General features: G+C 40.3%; 3 protein-coding genes across 6 annotated transcripts in view; 2 read left to right on the top strand and 1 right to left on the bottom strand.

Moving 5' to 3' along the window:
- Window positions 1-27,455, bottom strand: part of LOC145479208 (integrator complex subunit 3-like) — a 306,674-nt gene that overhangs the window by 12,515 nt on the left and 266,704 nt on the right. For 3 of the 4 annotated variants that reach the window (XM_081457501.1, XM_081457510.1, XM_081457521.1), the window contains 2 exons: window positions 26,753-26,926; window positions 26,183-26,277 (listed from right to left, as the gene is read on the bottom strand). In XM_081457501.1, coding sequence (XP_081313627.1) covers window positions 26,183-26,277; window positions 26,753-26,926 — 269 coding nt within the window. Of the gene's footprint in view, window positions 1-19,196; window positions 24,646-25,899; window positions 26,278-26,752; window positions 26,927-27,455 lie in introns of those variants that run through there. The other variant, XR_014048403.1, reaches the window with a different exon arrangement.
- The window catches only part of LOC145479884 (uncharacterized), a 192,565-nt gene that overhangs the window by 7,539 nt on the left and 157,571 nt on the right, over window positions 1-27,455 (top strand). The gene's annotated exons all lie outside the window — the stretch shown is intronic.
- On the top strand, window positions 16,268-19,096 carry LOC145463974 (uncharacterized). The gene is made up of 2 exons (XM_081447775.1): window positions 16,268-16,526; window positions 17,189-19,096. Exons 1-2 carry the CDS (start codon window positions 16,268-16,270, stop codon window positions 17,611-17,613), a joined length of 684 nt encoding a protein of 227 aa, XP_081303901.1. The 3' UTR covers window positions 17,614-19,096.

The following is a 27,455-nucleotide window of genomic DNA, read 5'->3' as shown; positions in this document are numbered from 1 at the left end:
AGCGTTACGACCAAATATACTGATGTGTAAAATAGGTCGCAACTGTACGCCGCCAACCAGCACTTATTTCTCTTTCGATTTAGATAAAAGTCGAAGATTAATCCTTTAGAATTACATGATAACAAAATTGTTACACTCACAGAGTTTTTTCGAAGGTTTGGAAATCAGCAGTGCGACAAACATTCCATACATTAGTGTCGAAAATATGACCGCGTAAACATTATCTGCGGACCGCTTAGGGAACACATCGTTTTCGCTTATCCGACGAATTTCACTGCAAACTTTGAAAAAAATTACACTGGTTATTTGGAGTTACGACTTAAAACGTGTGGCAATGTGAAATCGGTAATTGTATAAAATGTTTCCTTCCGCCTTGCTTCCCGTAGCTTCAAAAATACAGGTCCAAACAATTCTACGATTTTCAATCGATCGAAGCCAGTGTTTTGGAGGTCATCAAGTCTCGAAAACTGCAACACTTACGTCGCTCTAATAAACATGAAGCATTCCAAAAAGTAAAACACAAACTGGTTGTAATAGAACAACCATACCTTAACAAAATACATTCTCGCTAAGGACAAATATAAACGAGTCTTGTGTTTAGGTGCCGAAATTACCATCCAAAGCAGTCCTTGATTTTTCTTTCCTGTTTTTCGTTTGCCTGCTCCTCCACTTCGTATTTAGCTTTCCATTCCTAATATACAAGCAGCTCGTCCGCGAAGAAGTCTTCCCCGTCGTCGGTTGAAATATTGCAAATTGTTCTCAAAGCTCTAAGCAGTGAGTTCACAGTTGTCGAACGTGCTCGATCGAAGTTTATTTCGGTGTCTTCCGAATCGAAACCTAACTCTGACTCCAGTGACGAAAAAAAAAAGATTCTGAAACAAAACTTAGACGTTTTAGTCCCAAAATATATTGGAACGATTAGTTTTGTTTTCCACTTTCTCGAGCAAATACAGAGAGCTGACTAAGGCGCCATTGTGTTTGGTTCCTAGGTAGACGTCATCAGCAACCGCCGCCCCAGACTCCCCGAAACGCGGTCGTGTAACACTTCAGGCGCGACTTTGAAAGGGCATATAAAATCGAGGATTCAACCAAATTCAAAACTTTTTTCGCCCAAATGCTTCAAATAACAAGTGGATTCGTTTTAGCGGGAAAAAAGTTTGGGGGTTAGGTGCACTTTAAGTTTGCTTCTGTTTACACAACGTCCAATGTAGACTACATCGCCAAATGTCAACGTACTCAATGGCCGAATACCATGAATCTGCGATCATCTTTTGGCGGATATGATCACCACTGCATCTAAGTGTAATGAAACTGATATAGTGATTGCACGAGCAAAGGTGTGCGTACTAAGATGTCCAACGGTTATTTATTTGAACGTGATGCTCGCACAAGATCTAAGATTAAGAGATGGTTACATGGCCACTACTGAATGCGCAATATACTCGTAATACAGGATATATAAGGGACTCACGTTATGTAGTGGCCTGTGTGTGTGAGTAGACTTCCCTTGTACAAGTAAGCTGAATGTTAAGAGTCGAGTGATTAAACCGTTGGCTGTTGGACTCTTAGAGTGGAAGGTGTTGTCGCCAGCACGCGTTACATTTGGTCTCAGAAGTGGGATGAATCATAACCAAAGTCAGCTGAAGTTCAGGTCAGATGGTTTTTTGTGGTGTAGATAACAATCCTGCAAACGGCTGTTGTGTGGTGGTGTAGTAAGGCTGCACGACGGGATATTTTGACTTGTAGCGGCATACTGGTTGCTATGAAGCTTTTTATGTGGAAGTTACTGTTGTTTAAAAGTTAAAAATATATTTTATTTTATTGCAAAGTTCAGTTGAATGCAGATGATAATTATTGTGGAGAATTCCATGTGGAATGGAATGTGCGGCCCGCACGGGGTCTGGCGGCAAACTCGAAGACATGGTTGACAACCGGACGTTCTTCCAGGATATGCTCGAGAACCGAAAATTGGCTGTAGGAACAAGAAACCGCCCTCTCTTGGCAAAACCACTAACTACACCTTTGCCGTACGATAGAAAGATGTATTTGGATGAGTATCAAATTCAATTCGAACCGATTGTAGAATTAAATGGCTGGAATACGTCTACAATGGCCATTTACCTCGTCCTGAGTTTGTCAGGGTGTACACAGGCCGTGCTGACTGATTTGGACACAAACTCGAGGACAAACTATCAGGTCCTCAGGGAAATGTTGTCACTGCAGTTTGGTACGGTGGAAAGATGGAAGTGTTTGGATCACAACTGAAAAGCTGCGCCAGAGGAAAAGATGAGTCACTTCCAGGGCTTGCACAGGAGATCCAGCGACTCGTAAGACAAGCATACCCGGAAGCACCCCTATCTGTTCGGGACGTACTAGAAAAGGACTACTTGTCCGTGCAATTGCAGATATGGATATCCACTGGAAAATACTTCAAACTAGACCTGGAACAATACAATAAGCCCTCGCCATGGCCACCAAAGTGGAGGCATTTCAGATATCTGAACGTTAAAATCTCAGACCAGGCCAACAGACTGCGAATATGGTGGGCATACAAGTTTCAGAGAAATGATGTGATACCCTTGATTCATCCATCAGCAAAATATTGTCCAAAATGAAGAAAAATCGAGAAGAGCAGAGGCGTCTAATGGAGGATTTAATGAAGAAAATTGAATGTCTTGCCCGGAGCTTCCTGCCTGGAATGGAGCACATTAGCTCGAGAGGTCCAAGAAATGTCAGTAAAGGGAATGGCTGGAACTGAGGCAAGCCAGGGCATTTTTCGCGCAATTGCCCAAATTTCTGTTACAACCAGGGAAATGATAGCAGAGCGAACTAAAGGGGCTAAGTTCAGTCCCGTGTCGTTCTTTATGGCGCCTGTATCTAAGGGCTGGTACTCTGCGTGGAAACGAAGATCAGCGAGAACTGTGCATCTCCAGTAAGGTAGAGGGAGTGGACGTCAAGTTTCAAGTTTCTGGTAGATACGGGTTCGAACACAATGATGTTGAGCCCAGAAGTAATGGAGAAGATCAGTGCACCTAGGCGACCAGTGCTTGAGAAAGTTGAGAACTGTATGATCTTAGCAGATGGCAGTGCAAAACTGTTTCCTGGTAAGGGGACATTTGAAATGAGAGAAGAAGGCAAGCAGGCTCTGCAGGAGGTGTGGATTGCAGACATAGAGCTGGAAGAGATTTTGTGTGCCGGTATGGTTGTTAGATCACTGCAGCTCCTGGGGGTCAGCTGGAACTATTAATCCCGAGTTGACTAGTGCAAGCGCAAGTGGAGAGAAACAGGGTGCTCAGCAATTATCAATATTTAAGGGTGATAGTCGAGGATACAGCGTTAGTCTCGGCAAATAGTGAGATGATAACGGCTGCAAAGGTTCTAGACAGATGTGATGGAGGTCTGGCAACTCTGGAACCCACACTGGATTTTGTTCAGCACAGCAAACTTTTGGTAGGCAGATCGCTTGTCAAAATGGATGGCCCAATTGCTATTCGTCTTCTCAACCCCACGTCATATCCAAGGTGGGTCTAGAAAGACACTCTGCCAGCACTTTGCGAACCAGTAGATGGAAATCAGGTAGATGGAGAACCGTGGGTAAGGCACTCTCAGGAGGCAGAGACGGATGAACGACTTGCTGGAGAGTCTTAACCAAAGGAATGTGAACACCAAGATCAGCAGAGATCTCTACACTTAAAGCTGGAGGAATTGCTAAATAGAAGTACAGATGGCTTGAACGATGAACAAATTGGAGTGTTGACTGACTTACTCAATGAATATCAAGGTATGTTTGCCACCTCTACAAACCCTTTCGGCCACACCAGCATAACCCAGCATGGGATTGTCACAGGGGAGTCCAAACCTATCAAGCAAGCACCGAGGAGACTTCCCTTACACTTGAAAGAAAAGGCAGAGGAAGAGGTAGAGAAAATATTGGCCAAAGGCATAATTGAGCTGAGTTCATGGTCTTCTCTTGTGGACCTTGTGAAAAAGAAAGATGGAACGATACGCTTTTGCATTGATTACCGAAAGGTGAATGGGGTCACTGTTAAAGACTCTTATCCACTTCCGAGGATCAAGGATTGTTTGTGGTTTTGAACATTGGTGTTAGAACTCTGGTGAGTGTGACATTTGTTAGCGTGACCGGACGTGACATATTTATGCCCGCTAAGCCTTATGGACTATGTGAGACCTTGTGCTTCTGTCTTGAAATCGATCCTTGCTTGTGTTTGCGTTGCTGTTAGTACAGTCCCGAGTTGTAAGAGAATTAAAGGGTTGAAATTGAGCCGTCCAGTGGATCTTAACTACTTTCCAACATTGGTCACTTCGAGCCGGAAGTGAACTTGAGGAAATCGCGAAATCCTGAAAACCTTTGAAGGTGAGAAATTCTTCTCTCGACTGCTCTATGGCTGGCAGGAAAAAGAATGGAAAGAAGAGTACATCACAAATGTCTGTTGAGTCTACAAGCGACGAAACCTCAATGTCCTCGGAACTTACGAAGAAAAAAGCCTTCAGAACTGGACATTGAAATTCCACCGAAAGGAAATTGGAGAGTGCGAATGAAATTCTTAATTCTTTGAGTGACGACCCATCGAGTGGTTCAAACCAATGAGCGACTCTAATCCTTTACAAGTCCTCTCTAAAAGAAAAGTTGGACGTTATCCAGGGACTGGATAAGGAGATTCTCGATTTATCAATGGAGGAAGAAATTGTCAGCGAAATTGAAGAAACTGACCAATTCTGTACTCACGTCGAATTAGTTCTTGCCAGATTAGATGAAGCGCTGGCCGCCATTGCTCCAAAAATAGAAGCCAGCCCTCACACGTCAAAGGAGCCGATGAACGAGTCCGCGCAGTTGGTAAGCCGTGTGAATATTCTTTCTAATGATTCACCTCAAAGTCAAGTGCATGATGCAGGCTCCCAAATTAAGCCCTCAAAGTTGGTCTTAAAGAGATTCAATGGAGATATTACAAAGTGGTGTTCGCTCTAAGCTAGCGACTATTGACAAGTTTAATTATCTCAACTCTCTCTTGGAGAAAACCGCTTCTGAGGCAATTGCAGGTCTGGCTATTACGAATGCAAATTATGAAGAGGCCATTACTATTTTGAAGACTAGATTTGGCAACAAACAGATGATTGTAAACAAACACACGGATGACCTCATCAACATGGCACCTGTTTATTCTAATCATGATCTAAGGGGCATGAGACAGCTCTATGACTTAGTGGAGGTTCATGTACGTGGTCTTAAGGCTCTTGGAGTACCATCAGAATCCTATGATAGCTTGCTTTCATCTGTTTTGATGAACAAGGTACCACAAGAAGTACGTTTGATCATTAGCAGAGAGGTCAAGGGGGGAGACTGGGAATTAGACCCGCTGTTGGCAGTTATGCATCAAGAATTGGAAGCAAGGGAGGGAGCTGCACAGGAAAATCACAATCCACAGCCAGACCCACCATTCCGAAGGAACAAGCAACATTGGAGAGGCCCACCCTCTGTCTCATCACTATTTTCTAAATCAGATAGCAAACCAACTTGTACCAATTGCAAGCAACCTCATTCATGTAATAGCTGTGAGACCGTTTCTAATGCAGAAGCCCGAAGAGATGTTCTTAAGAAGATCGGAAGATGTTATGTGTGCCTTAGAAGGACCAACTGAGCCGAGAATGCAAATCTAACGTGAAATGTTTCACATGTGGTGGCCGTCATCATGTCAGCATCTGTCAGAGCAACCTGCTGCAAACTAGAACAAAGGAAAAATGTGCGAAGCCCAAGGAAAGGGAGAATGTGCACCCAGAAGATCAGCCAAAGCCCAATCACTCCCAAGTAACCATGTTCATTAGTTGTGCAACACCAATCCTTCTACAGACAGCTCAAGCCATTATCTGCAAGTCAGGATTTAAGGAGAAAGGTGTGAAGGCTAGAATAATTCTTGACAGTGGGAGTCAGCGATCGTACATCACAAAGAGTTTGAAGGATGAGCTAAGTTTACCAGTTGAATGTCAAGAGACAATGCTAATCAAAACCTTTGGGTCACAAGACAAGAAATTGCAGACTTGTGATGCTGTTTGTTTTGGTGTTAAACTACATGATGGAACAGACATGGTCAGACAGTAGCCCTGGCAAGGAACATGTACAAGCACCTGAATGGAATTCATCTCACCAATTACTCAACAGGAACAGAGCCAGCAGAAGTGGACATACTTATTGGATCAGATCAATACTGGCAAATCGTGACAGGAGAAGTGAGAAGAGGAGAAAGTGGTCCAACAGCTTTACACACAAGGTTGGGTTGGGTTTATCTGGACCAATAGAGAGCTCAATGTGAGACTGCGATCCATCTGTGAACCTGGTATCCAGCACCCATTTCCTAAAATGTACCATTGAGCTGTCCCAACCTCTGAACAACGACCGTACTGGAGAGCTCAAACGATTCTGGGACCTGGAGTCATTGGGAATATCAAATCCTGAACAGTCAGTTCATAGCAGTTCATTGACAGCATCTCCTTTCAGCATGGAAGGTATGAAGTACATCTACCATGGAGGGACGTTCACCCAGTTCTACAAGACAACTATGAGACCAGCCACAAATGCCTGATGAGTCTGTTGAACTGCCTGAGACAAGAACCCCAAGTATTGCTAGAATACGATACCGTGATCAGAGACCAGATCGAAAAGGGGATTGTGGAGAAAGTCAGTGAACCAGCCTCTGGTGAAGTCGGAAGGGTTCACTACCTGCCTCATCATGCTGTCATTATAAGAGACAAAGAGACCACAAAACTCAGAATTGTCTATGATGCATCCTGTAAGTCAAACGGAGTCTCCTTGAATGATTGTCTATATACCGGGCCAGCACTTTCACAGAAGATCATGGACATCATCCTGAGATTTCGAACACACAGGCACTGGCTGGCGACATTGAAAAGGCATCTCTGAACGTGTCAGTAGCAGAAGAAGAGAGAGATGTCTTGAGGTTCCTGTGGTTTGATGATGTGAAGAAAGGGTATCCTGAAGTAACTGTGCTACGATTTGCCCGAGTTGTCGTCAAGCCCATTTCTCCTAAATGCAACTGTGAAACACCACATGGAAGGATATAAAGAAAAGGATCCTGAATTTGTTGAGACATTTTTAGGGTCAATCTACGTGGATGATCTGAGCTCAGGAGGAGACACTGACGAAGAAGCCTACGAACTGTACATCAAATCTAAAGTCAGGTTAGCAGGAGGCTTCAATTTGTAACAAATTCTCCTGAGTTGAGGAAACAAATGGAAGATAATGAGAGTGGATTGTGCAGGGTTAGCCGTGCACTACCTACTGGTGAAGATATGTATGACAGTGGAATCCTGCAAGATGTGCTGGTCAGTGATATGGCCACAGTGGAATCGGTAGTCCATGAAGAACAGTCATACACCAAGACTTCATTACGAGATGCACAGGAGAGCAGCAAATCTGAACAAAAGATTCCGGTGGAATTTGTGGAGGACAATCATGTTTTTGACCAAAGGACAGTTGCTCAAGTAGCTTCAGAGTGCAGACCGACTAAGAGGAACAATGCTGCTGTGGCCGCAAAATTCTATGACCCAATCAGTTTTATATCACCAGTTGTCGTGCAGTTCAAACTTCTTTTCCAAGATCTTTGTTCGAGCAGAGCCGACTGGGACAACACACTGGAAGGCCAATTAAGAATGAAGTGGGATAAGCTGGTTGCAAGTCTTCAGAATTCTCAGCCCCTTCATCTTGAGATGCTATTTCATGGAACCACAGAATGAAATTGTCTGCTGCAATCTTCACAGATTTTGTGATGCTTCCTTAAAGGCATATGGTGCAGTTGTCTACCTCCAAGTTGATACAGCCTCTCTGAAGTTTGTCGCATCCAAGACAAGAGTAGCCCCACTGAGTAGCCAAACAATCCCCAGATTGGAACTTTTAGCAGCAGTCATACTTGCGAGATTAGTCACAGCCGTTGAGGGGGCTCTGAAATGTGAAGTTCTTGTCAAGAAGATTACCTGTTGGAGTGACTCTGAAGTAGCACTTTGCTGGATAAGAGGCATAGACAAAGAATGGAAACTTTCTGTACAAAACAGAGTCAAAGAAATTAGAAGCCTTCTCCCAGTGGAGAGCTGGAGGTACTGCCCCACTGACAGCAATCCTGCAGATGTCCCATCAAGAGGTACGAATTCATCTCAGCTCGCGGAAAACACATTCTGGGTAATGGGTCCGGAGTGGCTGAGCCATCGCGAGGAAGAGTTGAAGAGCATTGTCGTCACTGAGCGCATTCCTGAAGAATGTTTCGCGGAAATGACAGTGAAAAATTGAGGGAACCTGAAATCTTCCACTCTTCTTGTGAACACTAATGACTCCAGCATTAGCTGTGTCATTGACATTAGCCGGTTCAGCAATCTTCAGCGACTACTACGTGTTACAGCCTATGTCTTGCGATTTCTTAAGAACCTATAGGCAAGATTATCACCAGACAATGAAGTTACTAATTAGTTCTGAAATTGGGGCAAAGGACATGGAGGTAGCAGAACAGTATTGGATCCTGGATGTACAGAAATCCTTGCCGCTGAATAAGAAATTTGAGAACTGGAGGCGGGAGTTTAATCTCTTTACTGATTGTGTTAGCATTCTGAGGTGTGGAGGCAGGCTGTCACAGGCAGACCTTCCTTACTCGGCCAAGCATCTCATCCTCCTTGATGCAAATCATGGGTTTACAACGTTGGCTATCAGAAATTGTCATGAGAGTGCATAATGGAGTGAAGGAAACTTTGACAGAGTTGCGATCCGAGTTTTGACTGGCAAGAGGAAGACAGGTTGTGAAGAAATTACTACATAGCTGTGTAACATGTCACTGACATGAGGGAAAACCTTATCAAGAACCACCACAATTCTTACCTGAAATTAGAGTAAAGACTGCACCGGCCTTTACCTTAACTGGGTTAGACTACGCAGGCCCATTGTACATTAAGGGAGTCAGTAAGAAGACAGGAAAAAAGGTGTGGATTAGCCTGTATACCTGCTGTTACAAGGGCAGTTCACCTTGACATAGTTCCAGACCTAACAGCAGAAGCCTTCCTTAGAAGTTTTCGTAGATTTACAGCCAGGAGAGGATTGCCATTAAAGATTGTCTCGTACAATGGAAGTACCTTTAAATCTGCTTCCAGACAGATAGCAGACTCAATGAAGAGTCCAGTTGTAAGACAGTACCTTGCAGAGAAGAAAGTCGAATGGATCTTTCACCTGGAGAAGGCCCCATGGTGGGGAGGTTTGTTTGAGAGAGTGGTGAGGTCAGTGAAACGGTATATAAAGAAGACAATTAGAGGTGCTAGGCTCACATACAAGGAGCTGTTGACTGTCATCCTATGTAACCTCTGCGGATGCTGAAGAGCCACTGACACTGTCACATTTACTTCATGGCAGGAGATCGATGAGTTTGCCTGATACTTACACTGGTGACTTGATGGATCCCAACTTTGAGCTGTCATCGACGCAATTAAGCAAGAGAATGAAGCATCTCAGTAATGTGATGGACCATTTCTGGCGTAGGTGGAGAGAAGAATACGTGATTGAGCTCAGGAATTCACACCGTCATTCTGCAAAGAATGCTGCACCAATACCTGTAGCTATAGGAGAGACATGGTAGTAGTACACGATGACGATCTGCCCAGAGGTTTATGGAAGTTAGCGCGTGCGGAAAGTTTGGTGACTGGAGCAGATGGACTGGTCAGAGGTGCAATCATTAGAGTGAAGTCCAGAGGAAATAAATCTAGCACCCTAAGGCGCCCACTCCAGTGCCTGTACCCTTTGGAGATTCATGGTGGAGATGACAGTGTTGGTGTATGGGTCCGTATGGATTCAAATCCAGACCCTGTGGTTGTACGACCAAGAAGAAATCCAAGAAGACAAGCTGCTGTAGACGCAGAGAACAGGGAAAGAGCATTGATTAAGGAACTAATCTAAGTTGTGGACAAATTAACTTTGGACAGTAATTTCTAGTTTGTTTTTCTTAGTGTTGATCAGTCTTACAGTCAAGTTTGTTTAATGCAACTCGGCTGGTCAACAGGTGGGGAACTCTTGTGAGCGTGACATTTGTTAGAATGATTGGACATGACGCATTTATGCGTGCTAAGCCTTATGGGCTATGCGAGACCTTGTGCTTCTGTCTTGAAATTGATCCTTGCTTGTGTTTGCGTTGTTGTTAGTACAGTCCCGAGTTGTAAGAAAATTAAAGGGTTGAAATTGAGCTGTCCAGTGGATCTTAACTACTTTCCAACAATTGGATTTAGCTAGTGATTATTGGCAGGTAGAGATGGCAGAAAAGGATAATGAGAAGACAGCAATTTCCACGGGTTCTGGCCTGTATCAGTTCAATGTCATGCCCTTTGATCTTTACAATGCTCTGGCGACATTTGAGAAGATGATGGAGAGGGTGTTTCTGGGCTCACCTTGGCAAGTATTACTGATTTTCTTGGATGATGTCATTGTGCATGCTCAGTCATTTGAACAGGGCGTGAGCCAGCTATGACTCATTTTTGAATGGCTATGATCTGCTAACCTAAAGCTCAGCTAACCTAAAGCTCAGCCCAAAGAAATATGTTTTGCTCCAGAGGAAGGTTACCTTTTTAGGCCACGTCGTAAGTGGAGATGGAGTGATTACTGACCCGAGTAAGACAAAGGCTGTCAGTGCCTGACCAGTTCCAAGCTCAGTCGCAGAAGTTAGCAGTTATCTTAGCCTGACGTCCTATTATCGCTGCTTCATCTATGAATATGCCCACATTGCTAAGCCACTACACGAGTTGACTGAAAGTGGAAAGGAATTCCTATGGACGGAGGCCTGTGATAAGGCTTTATACACTTTAAAGGAGATTTTTGCCTCAACTCCATTCCTGGCATACCCAACCCTTGATGACATGTTTATCCTGGACACGAACACAAGTAGGGTGGCAATCGGAGCTGTCCTTTCACAAGTTCAAAATAGCACTGAAAAAGTAATTTCATATTTCAGCAGAGCATTGAGAAGAGCGGAATGAAATTATTGTGTCACACGTCGCGAGTTGCTTGCTGTGGTAGATGGGATACCCCATTTCCACCATTACTTGTATGGAAGGAAATTCACTGTCCGAACTGATCAGGGAGCTTTGCAGTGGCTGATGAGCTTCAAGGATTTGGAAGGGCAAATGACATCATGGTTAGAAATCTTGGGTACTTATGATTATGAAGTAGTGTATCGTCCAGGAGCCAAGCATGGGAATGCAGATGCACTGTCAAGACAACCATGTAGTCGTGGGGAGTGTGGATTTGTGACAGAATTGAGGCAGGGCAGAAACCTGAGGATGATTCGTTCTCTGTTCTGTGGTGCAGTTACAAAGAGTGGAAGTCGAGAATGTACTTTAGGAGCAGGTTCCTCTCAAGAGATGGACATATGGATAGATGGACTACAAAATGAGCAATGATGCGACCCCATTTTATCACCCGTAATAAGCTGGCTGGAATCTGGACAGGGGCGACCTAAGTGGGAGCAGATTTCTTCTCTTTCTTCAGAGCTTAAGGGCTATTGGGCACAGTTTGAGAGACTTACCCTGAAGGAAGGAGTTCTGCACTGCAAGTGGGACTCCACACGTCTCCGACAAGAGCAAAGTTTAAAATTGGTAATTCCTAAGAGTCTTCAAGAGAAAGTGGTGTTGTCTCTGCATGACTCAGTGACAGCTGGACATTTGGGATTGACGAAGACCCTGCATCATGTCAAGCAGCATTACTACTGGTGTGGAAGCAGCCACGATGTAAAGGTGTGGTGGTGAAACTGCCTTAAGTGCTCATCTCGAAGAAAGCTGCAGAAAAAGTTTCAAGCCCCACTACAAGTTTACAATGTGGGGGCACCCCTTGAGAGGCTCGCCATTGATGTCTTGGCACCTCTGCCGGAAACAGAACAAGGAAATTGGTACATTTTGGCGGTTATGGATTATTTCTTGAAATGAGCAGAGGCACTTGCCACGCCTGAACAATCAGCAGCTACTGTAGCACATCTCTTGCCCACTGTAGTTATTTTCAGGTCTGGTGTTCCCTTGCAAATTCACACTGACCAAGGACGTAACCTTGAATACACACTTACTTACATCATAAGCCCAAAGTTACATGAAGGCGAGGCCTAAGGGCCCTCCAGTTGGTACGAGTAATTATGGCAGATGCTATGTCAGAAAGTGCAAGATCAAATAGTGCTGCATAAAAAACCTTGCATAAATGTTGTGCTGCAGCACTATGTACTAATAGGATGGATAAAAGAAGACCTCATGTTCCACGCATTTCCGAAAGATTCTCAACGTAGGATGGAACGGGCAGTGAAAATGAAACGATCTGACAGCAAGTTTAAATTGAACACATCTCTGTTTTGCTGCTACGAACATTTTGTTTCTACAGACTACAAGTGCAGTTTAACTGGGAAAGGAAAGATCTTTTGCTAACTGCTACTCCTTCACGGTTTCAGTGGACCAAAGCATCAAGTCATTAGATTGAAAGGGCAAAGTGATCCGATACAAGAGAGATGAAATCAACAATCACATACGTGGTTGTGTGTTCAGAGAATAAAGGTGATCCACTGGAAACCAGGAAAGTAAAAATTGAAAACGAGCATCAAAATGAAGATTTCGCAGAGGTCGTTGCAGATTTAAAACGCCAACTGTTACTTTCCAAGTTTAGTATAGAAAGATTTAAGAATAGTGATGATGATGATATTTTCATTTATGTGGGTTTTCCAAATTACAATACTCTAATGGCATTCTGGGAGTATGTTAAACCCTGTGCAGAGTCTTTAATTAGTTCGAATTTTGCTCGAAGCAAAAGCGAAGAGAACTTTACTGCTATATTTCCATATCTACATGAAGTAGACAAAGGGAAAGGAGCCATAATATTGATCCAATAGATAAACTATGGATGTTTTTGACCAGAATTAGATTAGGTTTATTTGAAAGGAATCTGGCACACAGGTATGGCGTTTCTGTAGCTACAGTTTCTGATATTTTAGTGACACGGGTAAACTAGCTGTACATCATACTGGGAAGCCGGCCAATATGGGTTTCCAAGGATAAGATCAAGAAGTATCTGCCTGAGGGATTTAAAGGCCAGTATCAAGATATCCGAGGTATTCTTGACTGCACAGAGATTAAGTGTGACATGCCAAACGACTATCAAACATGTTCTGAAATGTACTCTGATTACAAATCCCACAATACATATAAAGGCTTTATTTGCATCACCCCAACTGTTGGGTGACTTTTGTCAGCCACCTGTATCCTGGCCGCATAAGTGACAGAGAAGTTGTGGAAAAGAGTGACTTCTGTAGTCTTGTGGAGGCTGGGGATAAATACCTTGCTGACAAAGGACTTGATGTACACGATCTCATGGCCTTGAAGGGTGCAAGTTCATATATTCTGCCCAAAAGACAGTCAGTGCAGGATCAACTCACAAAGGACGAATGCTTTGAGACTATGAGCATTGCTAATGTGAGGATCCACGTGGAAAGATCAATCAAACGGGTGAAGGCATGGCTCATATTTGATCAAGTAGTACCATTGTCTATGCATGGGTGCATAAATCAGTTGTGGACTGTCGTATCATTAATTGTCAATCTTCAAAACCCTATTCTTTCAGTCTAATTTTGACATTTTAAAGGTTACTGAGTTTATTTGAGGTCAGTTCATGTGAACTAAATTCATTGTACAAGAACATTTCTTCAATGTTAATAAGTCTTAGGTCCATTTAACAAGAAAAAATCCGGAGCATGGTTGAAATAAAATGAGTTCAATTTAGGAACCATAGTTTTGGACCACAAGTCTTTGTCAAGAAACGCTCGTTGTTTGAATAAGTCTCCTATGCCTGAATGTGTCACAAAGTCAATCCATGAGAGCACAGAAAGGCCCAACTGACCCTTAAGTTAATAATAGTATGAATGGTCAGTGTTCAGAATAATTTGCCCATCTTTTGAAACCAAAAAAAAATGGTTTGCTGTAAAAGATGGGTGGCCAACAGTTTGAGCTATTGAGAGACCCATGGATCCTGCCTTTGGGTTAGTTTTTATCTCCACTCCTCCAAACTTATCATTTGACATGGGATTTGAAACAACACGATCTAGAGATGCCCCTAAATGAGGTAGGAATAGGTTGACACATAAACCAACTTCTGCCACTCTCTGTGAGTCCAGTGTTCCCTTCTTCATGCATTTTTTTGACATACATATCTGCAACTTTGTCCTCATTTTCTCTGCCATATTTAACAAAGGGCAAGTTGCTGATATCAACTGGGTCACGGATTGCTCGCAAAAAATGCAGGTGTTGGCTGAGTCTTTCTTTTCAAAATTCTTTGAAACTTTGATGCTGTGATGCGGTGTCTTCTCTTCTCATACCATACATTGTTATTTGCTTGACCAATTGTCTTGGCGTAAATCTCCTGTGCTGCTTTGCTTGAAGGGATACTTGAACCATATTCAAGATGTTTGGAGCATTAGGAGATAGTCAAGTCAATAGTTTCCTCACAACATTTGTTGGGTAGTGGAGGAAAATTAGTAAAACCTTGGCTGGGGCAACTGTTGTTGAGACACTTGGGTTCAATGGGTGTATGCCTGGGCTGACTGTCAGTAGAATTTTCTAAGTGGTTGGCCATGACCATCAGTAACATTTGAATTTGTTTGGGTAGGAACATGCCCACTTTCATTACTACTTCCATTCATTGCTGGATTGGGTGACTGGTAAGAAATTGGATCACAGGAGGTGAGAGGATTTGTGCTAGCCATTTGAAATCCTTGAAGCTCTTTGTGAAGCACTGATCCTCTTGCCACTGGCCCAATCAAGGTGATTACAGTAGGAATATTTCTGTCTTCTGGCAGCATCAAAGTAAATGGAAGTTTTGGATTGATCTCTTGAAGATTTTTCTTTAATTCAACTACGGAGTCAGGGTCAATTTTTCTTGACTTCACTGGTCTAGGATCATAGAATTGACTATATGTCCCCTTTTTCTTTTACCTGGCCCATCAGAGGCATGCCTTGGTTTTACAATACTTGTAGTCACCACTGGTGAACAGTTTTGATGTACATGTTCTATTGCTGCACTCTTTCAACTCTCCCTTTCTTGTCATGTCTTCCAGTATCCAAATAACTGCCATTACATGACAGCAGCATTCACTTTCGGATGCTGGGTACTAACAATCACAGGATGCTGATCTACTTTTATCAGTACACATACTGCCCCCTTGCACTGTTAATTTAATCTTGTATTTACGATCTCTCTTTTAAGAGGCCCAACAGCAGGCCTTCACAAAGACAATTTTTTGTGGATCATTGTACACTTGTAAGTCATGGACAAATCTCATCATTCGTAACCCTTTGTCATTTGAGTTCACAACTACATCAACATTGTCATACTTCTTAATAGACTTGCCAGAATTTTAGATAAGTTGAAACGAATGCATCGGAACAAAATTTGAAAGAACTAACAAGTCATTGTTGAAAACTTCATTCACCACTTCATTTGTTGGGAACAAAACCTCTGGATTTTCAGCTGACGAAGAAATCGACAAATTATCTTCCAAGCTTTCTTTATCATTTCCTAAATGTCTTTGAAGTTTCACCTTTCTGTAGCTCTTTTCTGGGTCTGGGTTGTAAACATTATCAAGGTATTTCGGTATGGCCTTGATTGCTAGCAATCTGTCATAAAAAGGAATAAAAATGAAACTTCAAATGCAAGTGCATTAAATAGCAACAATAGTAAAATGTAAACATCAACCAGCAGCTGTCACTGGCCGAGTTATTACTTTTTTAATAGTTGCTTTTTTACTTCCTTGCTGGTTTAGGTGTCTACATTTCAACCAAAACTTTAATTTTTCCACTGTCCACTTTCCAATCTGACTTTCATTTTCTATGACTGCACCAGGAATATCTTCTGGTTTTAACTTTTCCACTTCTAAATTGCGAATCGAAGAGGTTTCTTCCTCCATGTTTACTCTTTCAAACTTCACGGGAAATATCTGGAGGGCCCTTAGGTCTCGCTTTCATGCTACTTCCGGCTTACAGCGTAAGTGTGTATAGGTGCTGTTTAAGGACGTTTCTAGGCTACTGGATATTGAGACGACTTGGACAACACCCTTGCACCCACAGTCAGATGGGATGGTGGAACGACTAATTCATACATTGGAGGCTATGTTATCCAAATTTGTCCAAGGAGACCAGCAGAGCTAGGATCAGCTACTACCATTTTTGGCAATGGCTTATCAGTTTGGGATACATGAAAGCACTGCCTGTAGTCCAAAGAGCTAATGTCTTGAAGGGATGTAGATCTAATATACCTAATGTAGATCTAATGTTCGCTTGTCCTCTGGTTCCAGTCACACTACCAGATTCCACCGAATTTCCCTGGGACCTGAGGGAACAGGTTAAAAAAGTATACCAGCTTACCTGTGACAATTTGAACATTGGAAGCCCACGACAGAAACGATTATATGACCAAAAGGTCTCATGCAAATTCCAATTGGGAGGGGGAGAAGGTGTGGTTGTATAATCCTCAGAGCAGGAAAGGTACAGGCCCGAAGATGTAAACTCCATGGGAGGGTCCCTGGGAAGTTACCAAGCAAGTTACAAATGTAGTATATCAAATACAGAGGACACGCAAGGAAAAGCAAAAGTTTGTACACCATGACTGCCTGAAACCATTTCACGAAAGGCACATGTCTGGCCAACGATTTTGGAAGTTGGTGCCAGGAATGCTGTTTATCAAGAGTGAACATTACAGTTTGATTAAGACATTTGGAACTGTTCATAGTTACATTTCAGTTACATTTAAGTTTAAGTAAGACATTTTGAACAGTTCAAAATTACATTAGAGGTATTTTCGGGAAGGATTTTTTAAAATTAATGCTTTCTCCTTTGTCTTGTTCTTTTTTTGGAATACATTGGGTTTTTTTGAATATGTACGTAATGGTGACGGACATGTAAGAATCCACTCCGGTAAGGTTTGGCTTTTTTCCATCGAAAATGCCTGATAACGCCAACAAATGAGCAAGAGAAGGTAGTTCTAGCTCTACAAAGTCAGATGAGGCACACTCTGAAATTACGTTAAAATCTACAATGCAGAAATTGGAGTGCATTCAAGAGTCACTAGATTTGAACTTTGCTGAAGACACGAGTGAAATCAATAATTTATGAGCAGATGTAAATGCCCGGCTTTCGATCTTAAAGAGCACCACAGACGATTTAAAAACATCTTTGGATGCTGCCTGGGTAGAAATAGAAGCCTTAAAACAACAGGACGAGCAAAACAGGTTTCAGTTAGCTGAATTTGCGAAGGAGAACGCACAACTCCAAGCTGAAGTGTCAGCTACCAAAGCAAGAGCAATAAAACTAGACAATTTCACCAGAAGAGAAAACATACGGCTTGTCAATGTCCCCGAAAGCCAAGATGAAAACTGCAAGGAAATTTTATGCAGGGTGATGGCCGCGGTCAAAATGGAGGGTGTGCACAAAGTCGAATTCCATGCAGTTTACCGTATCGGAAAACAAAGAGATGATGGAAAGCCTCGCCCAATTATCGCACAGTTTATCAAGCGCGAAACCAGAAATGATCTTTGGCATTGATGAAAGGAGCTTACCAACTCTCCAAATCACTGACATGTCATCCTGGTGCCCGACAACGCTTCTGAGACTGCGAAGGAGCAAAAGAAAGTGTCAAATGCTTCGCAAAACGCCAGAAGGTTGAACCTTTCCCCAGCATATATCAAGAACAGACGGATCTTTGTTCAAGGAATTCATTTTCAGCGGACAACATTCCAGAGTGTTTTCAGAACGATGAAGCTGTTTCAATGGACGAGTAAATATCCTTTGCACTTAAAGTAAACTCAGTGCTACCCATGAACGTTACAACTAAGTTATTTACACTTTATTAACCATAGCCAACCAATTGCCAATGAAAACCTATTGCTGATAGAAACATCTAATGTGCCCTAAGTATGTTATTCTAACTGTCCTGTATTTTTGTTTATATTTTGTGTTGCTAAATTATTTTGATATTTTGTTTTGTAATTTTTCTCTATGTGTTCTCTGTCTTTGTTTTCTCTGTTGTGTTTCTTGTTTGATATTACGAGGTCAGCACTCAAGGTCCATCTCCAGCTTTTTAAATTATGTCTTTCGATTCGTCAAATATTTCCAAAGTAGATAATTTAGTGATGTGTTCCTTGAATGTCAGGGGACTATTGAGCGAGGTTAAGAGAAGAGAAACTTTTAACTGGTTAAGGAACAAAAAATACTCTGTTTTTTTTTTGCAAGAAGTGCACAGTTCAAAAGAAACAGAAAATCTATTGTTAGCTGAATGGGGGTATAGAGGTCTGTTCAGCAGCCTCTCAAGTTCCAGAGCTGGTGTTTCCATCTTGTTTAACAACAATTTCTCTTTTGAGATACAAAAATACTTTTCAGATTCCAAGGGAAGATTCATCACAGTTGACATCAAAACCGAAGACAAAATGATAACCCTACAAAATATTTATGTACCTGAGAAGCGTGAAACCTGCATGAAACTAGAGATTGAGAAACAAAGCCTAGAGTAATGGATCAACTACAAAACCCAAGGTTCGATTATCAGGTCCAAAAAACATTGGAACAATGAAGGGGAGAAAAATACAAAGTATTTTTTTGAGTTGGAGAAAAGGCATTTTAATAGTAAAACAATAAGAAATCTGAAAATCGATTACAACATCACTCTAAAGACAGATGAAGAAATCCTAAATGAGGCGAAACGCTTCTATCAAGCACTGTACGCATTGAACAATAGCTCTTTTCAAAACGTTTCTGGTGAAGACCTTTTTTTCAAAAAGAGAACCACTGTACAGTAAGTGATGACGAAAGAAAACTTTGTGAAGGTCTACTAACGGCTGCAAGATGTCTGGAAAGTTTAAAAACTATGGAATCAAACAAGACACCTGGGACAGATGAAATTCCAGTTGAATTTTATAAAGTACAGAGGATATACTTCTACACCATGCACTTCTAATTGGCAGATATCACATTTATTTATCAAAAATAAAGAATACTCTCCCGAATTAGTATTTTCACAAACTTTCCTTAAGTGTCAGCAAATCGAAAAATGTTATGCTTATAAGACAAACACTGTTAAGAAATACAATTCGAAATGGAATCTATTCAAATGAACTGTGACTGCAATCCACTTCTTCTTTTTTAGTAGCTCCCCTTTTGCCATTCAATTCTCTTTCTAATTTTACTCTTTATTTTTCCAAAACCTTACACCTGGACTGGCGGCCTCCTTAGTACAGTACTGTTCAAAATTAATGAGAGTGAAATGTGCCAATTTCATTCTTTGTCTTGAAAGTTCGCCCGAAAATTCAAGCGTCTTTTCGCAATGTCTTGAGTGTTATTTCTTTAAAACAAAGGACGAAAATTTGCGGCATTTTCAAGACCAGAACGACATATCCTTACCAGAGGCATAATTCCGCTTGCAGTATGCGAAATATCGCAGTGCAGTGCTCTGACCAGTATCGAGCCATCAATGTATCGTTCTCTTGTGAACAATTGCGGTCACGTTGATGCTTTACTCCTCTGTAAAATTCGCTGTTGTTAATGTGTTAATCCGTCTTTCATGACAAAGAATGTAGAGAATTTGAATCCTTTGATCGTTTTCAATGACATGAACTCGCTAACTTAAGCTTTGCCACGTCACCATGCCAGCAAGGCAGGTACAAAAGTCAGACAGCTAGTCCGGGTAAACTCAGACGAAAGTAAAATTTTTAATAAGGTCTTTTTGAAGGCCTACTTCACCTCAAAATTCATCCAAAGTGACATCAAATTCAGTGATCGATAGACAAGCAGACATGTTGTTTATCTAGTGCCAGCTCTCCATGTGCCCAATCCCCTCAGCTGTTATCACGTTCGCCACGTCCTTGTCTGCCTGCCATGATGGATAGTATATTATTTCCGACAATCCCTCTTTATTTCACACTCGTAAATAAGAGATGGAGACATGCGACCGCGCTTGAGCATGTTGGAAGTGCAAAGAAACGGGATTAGGGAAGGAATAGTGCTGAGATGTGCGGATGGCAAGTGCAAAAGGGAAAGACACGACATCCGGACATTTCGCCAATGAGTTGTTTCGCCAATGTCTCGTTCGCCAACATCTTAGGTCGATTCGCCAACGTCCTAAGTTGCTTCGCCAGTGTCCTACTGGTCAATTCGCCGACGTCTAAATAAAAGTTTACCTTCACTTGTGTGTGTTGTCATTTATTTCAATACCTCACCTAGAATTATTTTCCATGCAAGAGCACCTCATTATTTACGACAACAGTTCTCTTCTACGCTAGCCCTCCAGCTAATTTTTTTTTGGATGAACACTAATGGGGGGAGGAAGTGTAACTGATTTATAACAATCAATACAGCTTGAATGTTACTAAAACTACGAGTTAAAAAGTCTTCAGCAGAGTTAAATAGATCTGTAAGAGACTGGCCTGAATAGTGCGATAATAGCTTCGAACCTTTGATGGTAATATCGCAAGGTCGCGCAGAGCCTGGGTTCTTTGTGGCTGCACCGCAAGTACTACCGCAAGTAGCATTTCTTGTTCAATGAAAACAGGTTGGCAAACAGACCATTTGAGCTTGCGAGCTTTAAGACTGCAACAAATAAAGTGATATCAGCTTTCTCTGGACATAAGCAAGGTAAGTTTGTGAGAAAAGGCTTTGAGATATTACTATCACTCACGATGACATTAATGTTTTTATCGCGCACGTTCTTCTTTTGCTCTTGCTTAATTCATCTTGCTACTGGGAATCAATGGGAAACTTAAGGAACAGAGCGAATTTTTGCTAGAAAGTTCGAAGGAAAATTTGAGGAGAGCGAATTTTTGCTCGAAAAATCGGGCCAAATTATCAGTAGACGCGAATTACTGCTCGAAAATTTGCGTCAACTAAAACAATGGGCAGTGGGAAAATTCGCTGAATTTTCTTTGAACTTTCAAGGTGAACAAAACTTCGCCATTTTTTGTTGAAAAGCCCCAAAATTCGCGAATTTCATCGAATTACGCCCTCATTACTTTTGCACAATACTGTAATTTGTGTTTTTTTGTGTTCTTGTTCCTTTTCCCTTTTCTCTGTTGTTTCTCGCTTTGTACACGCTTTTTATAATGAGCATGCTTCCCAAAATCTAGACACAATATTTCAGATTAACTAGAAACAAAATCACTAAGTCCTTAAAAAGTGTGCACCAGCATTATGTAACAGCGTGTGATAAATAGTAAAAAAAAAAGTAAAAAAAAATAGTAAAAAAGGAAAAAAAATTGAAATAAATAGCATTATTTGTTTGGTAGAAATATAAGAAATGTGAATCATTAAGTTGGTAGAAATATAAGTAATGTGAAATTATCAGCATTTTTTTTAAAAGTAAGGTAGAAATCCAATAGGTTATTGTAAAACTATAGAAGGGGTTAATTGTGCCTAAAATTAATAATATCATATGCATACAATAGGGGGAGGGGAAAACGTTTTCTGGAATGTAAGTACTGTAACTATAACCAAGTAAGTAGTAGATAAATGTTGTACTGTAGCATTGTAAGTATTTTTCATTGTACAAAGTAGTGTTTTTTCCTTTTTTTCTTTTTTTTGGTCTGTTAGTGTGGAAATAAAGTTAATTAAAAAAAAATTGGAATATGTAAAATGACCCTTGATGCGAGGATGCATCTCTTTTATTGGAAGGGGGGAAATGTAATGAAATTGATACAGTGATTGCATGAGCTAAGGTGCACATGCTAAGATGTATAATGGTTCTATTTGAATGTGATGCTTGCAAAAGTTCTAAGACTAAGAGATGGTTATATGGCGAGTACTGAATGCGCAATGTACTTGTAAGACAGGATATATCAGGGACTCACGTTATGTAGTGGCCTGTGTGTGTGAGTAGACTTGCCGTGTAAAAGTAAGCTGAACGTTAAGAGTCGAGTGATTAAACTGTTGGCTGTTGGACTCTTGGGGTGGGTTATTGTCACCCACATGCATTACGTAAGTAATAAACGGCTACGTCATTTGAAGACAGTTGCTTACTTTGCACAACACCAAAATATTCCATTTGATTGAGTGCTGCTTGAATCCTTGAATCCCTGCAGAGGTTCCTTATTTGTTTGTCACCCAATTGTGTCATCCCATTTTAGGGGGTAGGGGTAGGAGAGTTTCTATCCTAATACATAAGGCTTGAAACAACAGGGAGCACAATCTTGTTGAGTAGGAAGAGAGTCAATAAAGGAATGAAAACAATGAATGGTTTAGCTCTGTCTCCTGAGATGTCTCCTGACGTCATTTCTTAAACCTCTACCTACGTGTCTTGTGTAACACTGTAGTGCTAAACTCGTACCTAGATCTTTTCGTGCTATGCAAATTTATTTTTGGTTTACATATAACACATGTTTTTTTGATATCTGCAGAAACTCTCTTGCACTCATTGGCTAGTTTTCATTGTCAATACACAGACAGACACATGAATTTATAGTTTATATAATGCGTCAACAAGTGAGAGTGGACAATTTGAGAATTTGTTATCGTAAAAAACAACTTGACATCAGTTTTTCATGTGTCCATCCTGTTATTGGCAAAGAATTTTCATCATAACATTGCCATTATCAAAGTAGTCTGTAGATCCACTCATAATGGATTGAAAATACTTGGAATTTTAAATATTTTTAATCCAGTACATGACATGTTTTTACACAGGAAGCCCAAAGCGCGAAACTGCTAATAAAGTGTTTATCTTGTGAAGAAGTTTCCAGTTTGCTCCCTCTATACAGACTACAATTTCTGAGTGTAAGCGTGCAGTATCCTTTTGGATCCTTCTTCCAAGTGGCGTCACCATTAGTAAACCAATTCTTATTCGATTCAAATATTATACATATAATACATATAAATAGAAAAGCAATGAATAAATTGTTTCACTTACCCTACAAGTGCTCTATACAAAATATGCAGAGCAAAATATAAATATAAAAACAAATATTTATATTTGTATTTATATTATATACCCCTGCTTGCTAAAATGGGATGCTGTGATGGCATTGTGTGATGAACAAATAACGAACGGCTGAAAGATTGTGCTGTGCCAACACAGCAATAGTCAGCAATCGATCAAACATAATATTTTGGTGTAGTGTAAAGCAAGCAACTAATAATCTACAAATGACTTAGCCGTTTTTGACTTAGTTGGAGTGGTAATAATATGTGCCAAAAGATGATCACAGATTCATGGTATTTGACCATTGAATACATTGACAGTTGGTGATGTATGTTGCAAATTCATCGGACATTGTGTAAACAGACGCAAATGTAACTGCTTTAAATGAAAAATGAATTGCATTTTATACTTTCCTGTCAACTTTACAATAATTCACGCTATAAATTTTTTGAAGACAAATAGAAAACAATCATTTTGATGTTTTAGATGATAGATCAAAAATTCTTTTTCTTATCAATAATGTTGACACCTACATGTGTATCTGTAGACTAATACAGCTGCCTATATCCATTCATGCATGGATTACTGGGAGAATACTATTGCTTAATCAATTAAACTATTGTAATTTAGTTACACTATTTTAGCTGTATTATAATTATTTTAGGTAATAACATGTACTCATATAGGAATACTAAAATAAATTGTTATTGCTGTTGTATATGCAATGAATGGTGAGAGAAGCACGTTAAATCAACTTTTGAACCTGCCTTTTACAGCAAATAAGGTTAGAACATTTCAAAATTATCAGCTTTGTGTCTATTTCAGCTTAATATAGGTCAAGACATGTGGCGCATGCTAAAATATTAATGTCTAACCCATGGCAACAGAAGGTCAAAAATTTGCATTTTTAATGTACTTTGAAAAACTCTTGTGTTGCTCACAATCATTTGCCCAAATAAATTTTTACACGAATCTGTAAACCATCCTTCTACAATTCAACTGCCAGAAGTTTAATCCATTTGAAGGTTTTGCACAAGGACAAAATTAATGATATTCAAGAAGTACTTTTAAGTGAACGAAATACATGTCTTTGAAATTTAACTATTTTGCACGCAAAAAGACAATGCAGCATTCTCCCAAATCAACCCAGTACACATTTAAACACTGCACAAAACTATTTGAGTGTGCTCTCAAACTTGTTTAATAAAATGATGCCTCAAATTACGATTTTAACAGAATTTGGTAATTTGCATTTCTCTTTGTAATAAAAGGATATTTTGCCAAAAAATCTATCCAGTAGCTTTTGTTATGCCCTAGCGTATCTACCATTAAAATATGAGCGAAATTGAATTTTCGACCCTTGCTGCGAAATTAAGAATTTGTCTAATTTTTACAGGCAGGCAGCCTTAACATACTACACAGGTCTAAATAGGGCTGTTACAAAGAGTAATGCATAGGACTATTCGTTCATTCGTTTAGGAATACCAAAAACGTTTAGTATATGTAATGCCCACTGCGCAATCTGACTTTCTAAGGAACAGACTTACATGTACTTGCTGCAAAATAACACCATTAAAACAATACAAACATTGTTGTCAGCTTTAATCCAACATCTCAATATCCTGTAATTGCAGTTTTAAACCTTAGCAATTTGTTATTAAGACCATGTTTACTTGCTTAAAGAACAAGGCAGTCAAATGAATAACAGTACATACATTATTGGCATTTTGTTTCAGATCAAAGCCAGAAAGGTGGTGAAGGTTATATGGTTTTACAAGGTTACTAAACTCTACACACAAAATACCTCTAAAGGTTATCTAGTTCACTACATAAATTATTTGTGACTTCTTTCTGTTTTAGATCACCAGAAGGTGGCGAAGGTTTAAACAGATTAATGTATATACAAGTTAAGGGTAGCAAGGGGAGCACTTTGAAAAACAAAGTCGATTATTTTATTATTTGTGTCAGAGATCCAAATGATAAAGCGATCTACACTGTCTGCGGATTTGCTGCAAAGTTAACAGGAAATGATTAAGTGACCCAGTCATGAAATTCACACCCATAACAATACGTCTGAATACCAATTTTATTGGCATTCCCAAACAGAAAGTGTGTTTGTTACAGATATAAATTGGAAAAATACAACATCTATAACTGTCAAGTATTTCATGGCTTAAAATGTTTGACTGACAGGTATATAGTTTTTTGAACCTTTCCCGTGAGTCAAGATTTTTATACAATGCAGTATGCTGAAGCTAAGAGAATTTGTGCACTACAAAACCAAAACATTTTGGAGAATCCCTTGGCATTTCTGAACAAATATTGAGTACTCTCACAGGGTTTCAACTGTAATTTGTGTAATTTGTGTAATATGAGTATGAAAGTTGACTGCAGAGTCAGAGAACGAAATTTGCTAGTGTCAAAACATTGAGTTTTTGTAGTATGCCCAAGCTTGAAACTTCCTAAACTACAGAGCCAAAATAATACTTGAAATAGCTTGACATTTCTAAGCAAAGATCTACTATTCTAAGATATTGAATGAGTTATTCTGTGGGTTTTTTGAAAATACTTCCCAGCTGCTGGGTATCTAGACACAGTGATTTACAAACGCAAAACACATGAAACCAAAATGGACAATCTCAACTTTGAAGGTGTTTGACAAACTCGTATCCAGGCCCTCCATGTTATTGGGCAAAAATATACGCCTTTGAAGTCCCCCTAAAACCTGCCAAACATGGGCCTAAGACCTTTGGACAAAAACTACTTAGCAGGGGAGAAAGGAGAAAAATCTTTGATCCAGGTTTAATGAATAAATTACATGTAATTAGAATGGAGTGAGTAAGTGACTATGTCATCGATGAGAAAAATCAACATTGTTTGAGAAAGAATGAGAGGGGAAATGTTTCGAAGACGCTGCAATGTGTCTCAACACTTTTGTTGCTCCTTGGGGGTTAGTAAGTCGTTTTTTTTATAGCACTCCATGGAAGTTGCAATTTTGCTGGCTTTTGAAAACAAATGAACAAATACACGGTTTAAAAGTAAAACAAAAATAGTCATAACGATGGAATTTGATATTTTGAATCACTTTTTAGATGTCCTTTCTCAATAGCTATCCAACTGTGACAGTCTACATTCATTGAGGCTTTTGGTTCATATTGTGCTATGTAGCAATATATGAAATGCTCGTTATAACAAAAGAAGCAAAAGACTTACAGCTCATGTCTTCCTGCTCTTGGGAAATCTTGTGCAGCCAGTCCAAATGACAAAGGACTAGTTCCAAATTTGTACCTTGCTGAATTTTAGCACCCCTGAAAGGAATGGTGGTGTAAGGAGTAAATGCATGAACCACACCATAAGTTACAAAAGAGAGGCTTGCTTCCGACACGTTTCAATTAAACATATTGATCTTACACTTTCAGCAGTCATTACTTTAACTTAAAGATCACATACAAAAACAAAACTATTTGAATAAGATTGCTTTTAACAATAACAATCTAACGGCCTCACATCAAATCTTTTATGCATAACCCAGCAATTAATCTGGACCAATTAAGTTCACTATTTCCAACTTAAAAGGCTTCTTAACTTTGGATTAAAGCAAATAACAACTTGCCAGCAGCTGAGCACCGCATTTGGCCTAATTCAAGGCTACGTGCAAGATGCCAAGGAGGGTTTGTGAGAGTATCAATATCCTGTGATAAGATATTTTCACACCACCTGAATTTAGAATTGTACAACAGTGCAGGTAGCAAACAAACATGGCATTAAGTAGGTACACATTACTTTCTCTTCTTGCTTGCAGAAGCTTGTTTACAGAGTTGCTGACCAATCAGCTGAGCAACTTCTCTTGGGTATTCCTGTGCCCAGTACCTGAGCAATGAAACACTAAACTGGTTTCCAGGCCTCTTTTCAGAGCATTCCATAGAAAGGACTGGGGTTAGTAGATCTGTGGATGGACTAAAAGAAAACAAAAACAAAACATCAAAGAGCTCTCAGAGTCTATTTCTAAATGCAAAGGCCTTTGCCTGATTCAATTCTCACTGAAGTAAGTCATTTGAAATTCAAGAACTGAAACAAAATGTATTCCTTGCCCTGTTTCTATGTGCTGTTGACAGGTGCTGTTGCGCTTTGTCAGCAAAGAGCTTGAAACAAGGAGCGTGGTGCTTGATGGTTAGGTACCTTACATAGGGGTGTGGACAAAACCTGGGCCTAGGCCCATGGGCTAGCCCATGGGCCAGCCTATGGGCTACCCTGTGGGCTACCCTATGGGCTACCTCCGTAAATTTTTATTTTTTTTTAATTTTTATTTTTTTTAAATTTTTTTTCAGACTGTTGTTATTATTATTAATTATTAATTAATAAATTATAATAAATAATTTATGAAATGAAATACTAGGAAATCTTGCGCACGAAAAAAGCATATCTTCAGACGTGAAACGTCTCACAATGCTGAATAAGCCCAAGGTTATCGATATTAAGTTGAAAC

Source organism: Orbicella franksi, chromosome 1 (assembly GCF_964199315.1).
Source record: "Orbicella franksi chromosome 1, jaOrbFran1.1, whole genome shotgun sequence".
Classification (NCBI taxonomy): Eukaryota; Metazoa; Cnidaria; class Anthozoa; order Scleractinia; family Merulinidae; genus Orbicella; species Orbicella franksi.
The sequence above is the reverse complement of the archived record's forward strand: the minus strand, read 5'-3'. Positions and strand labels throughout refer to the sequence as shown.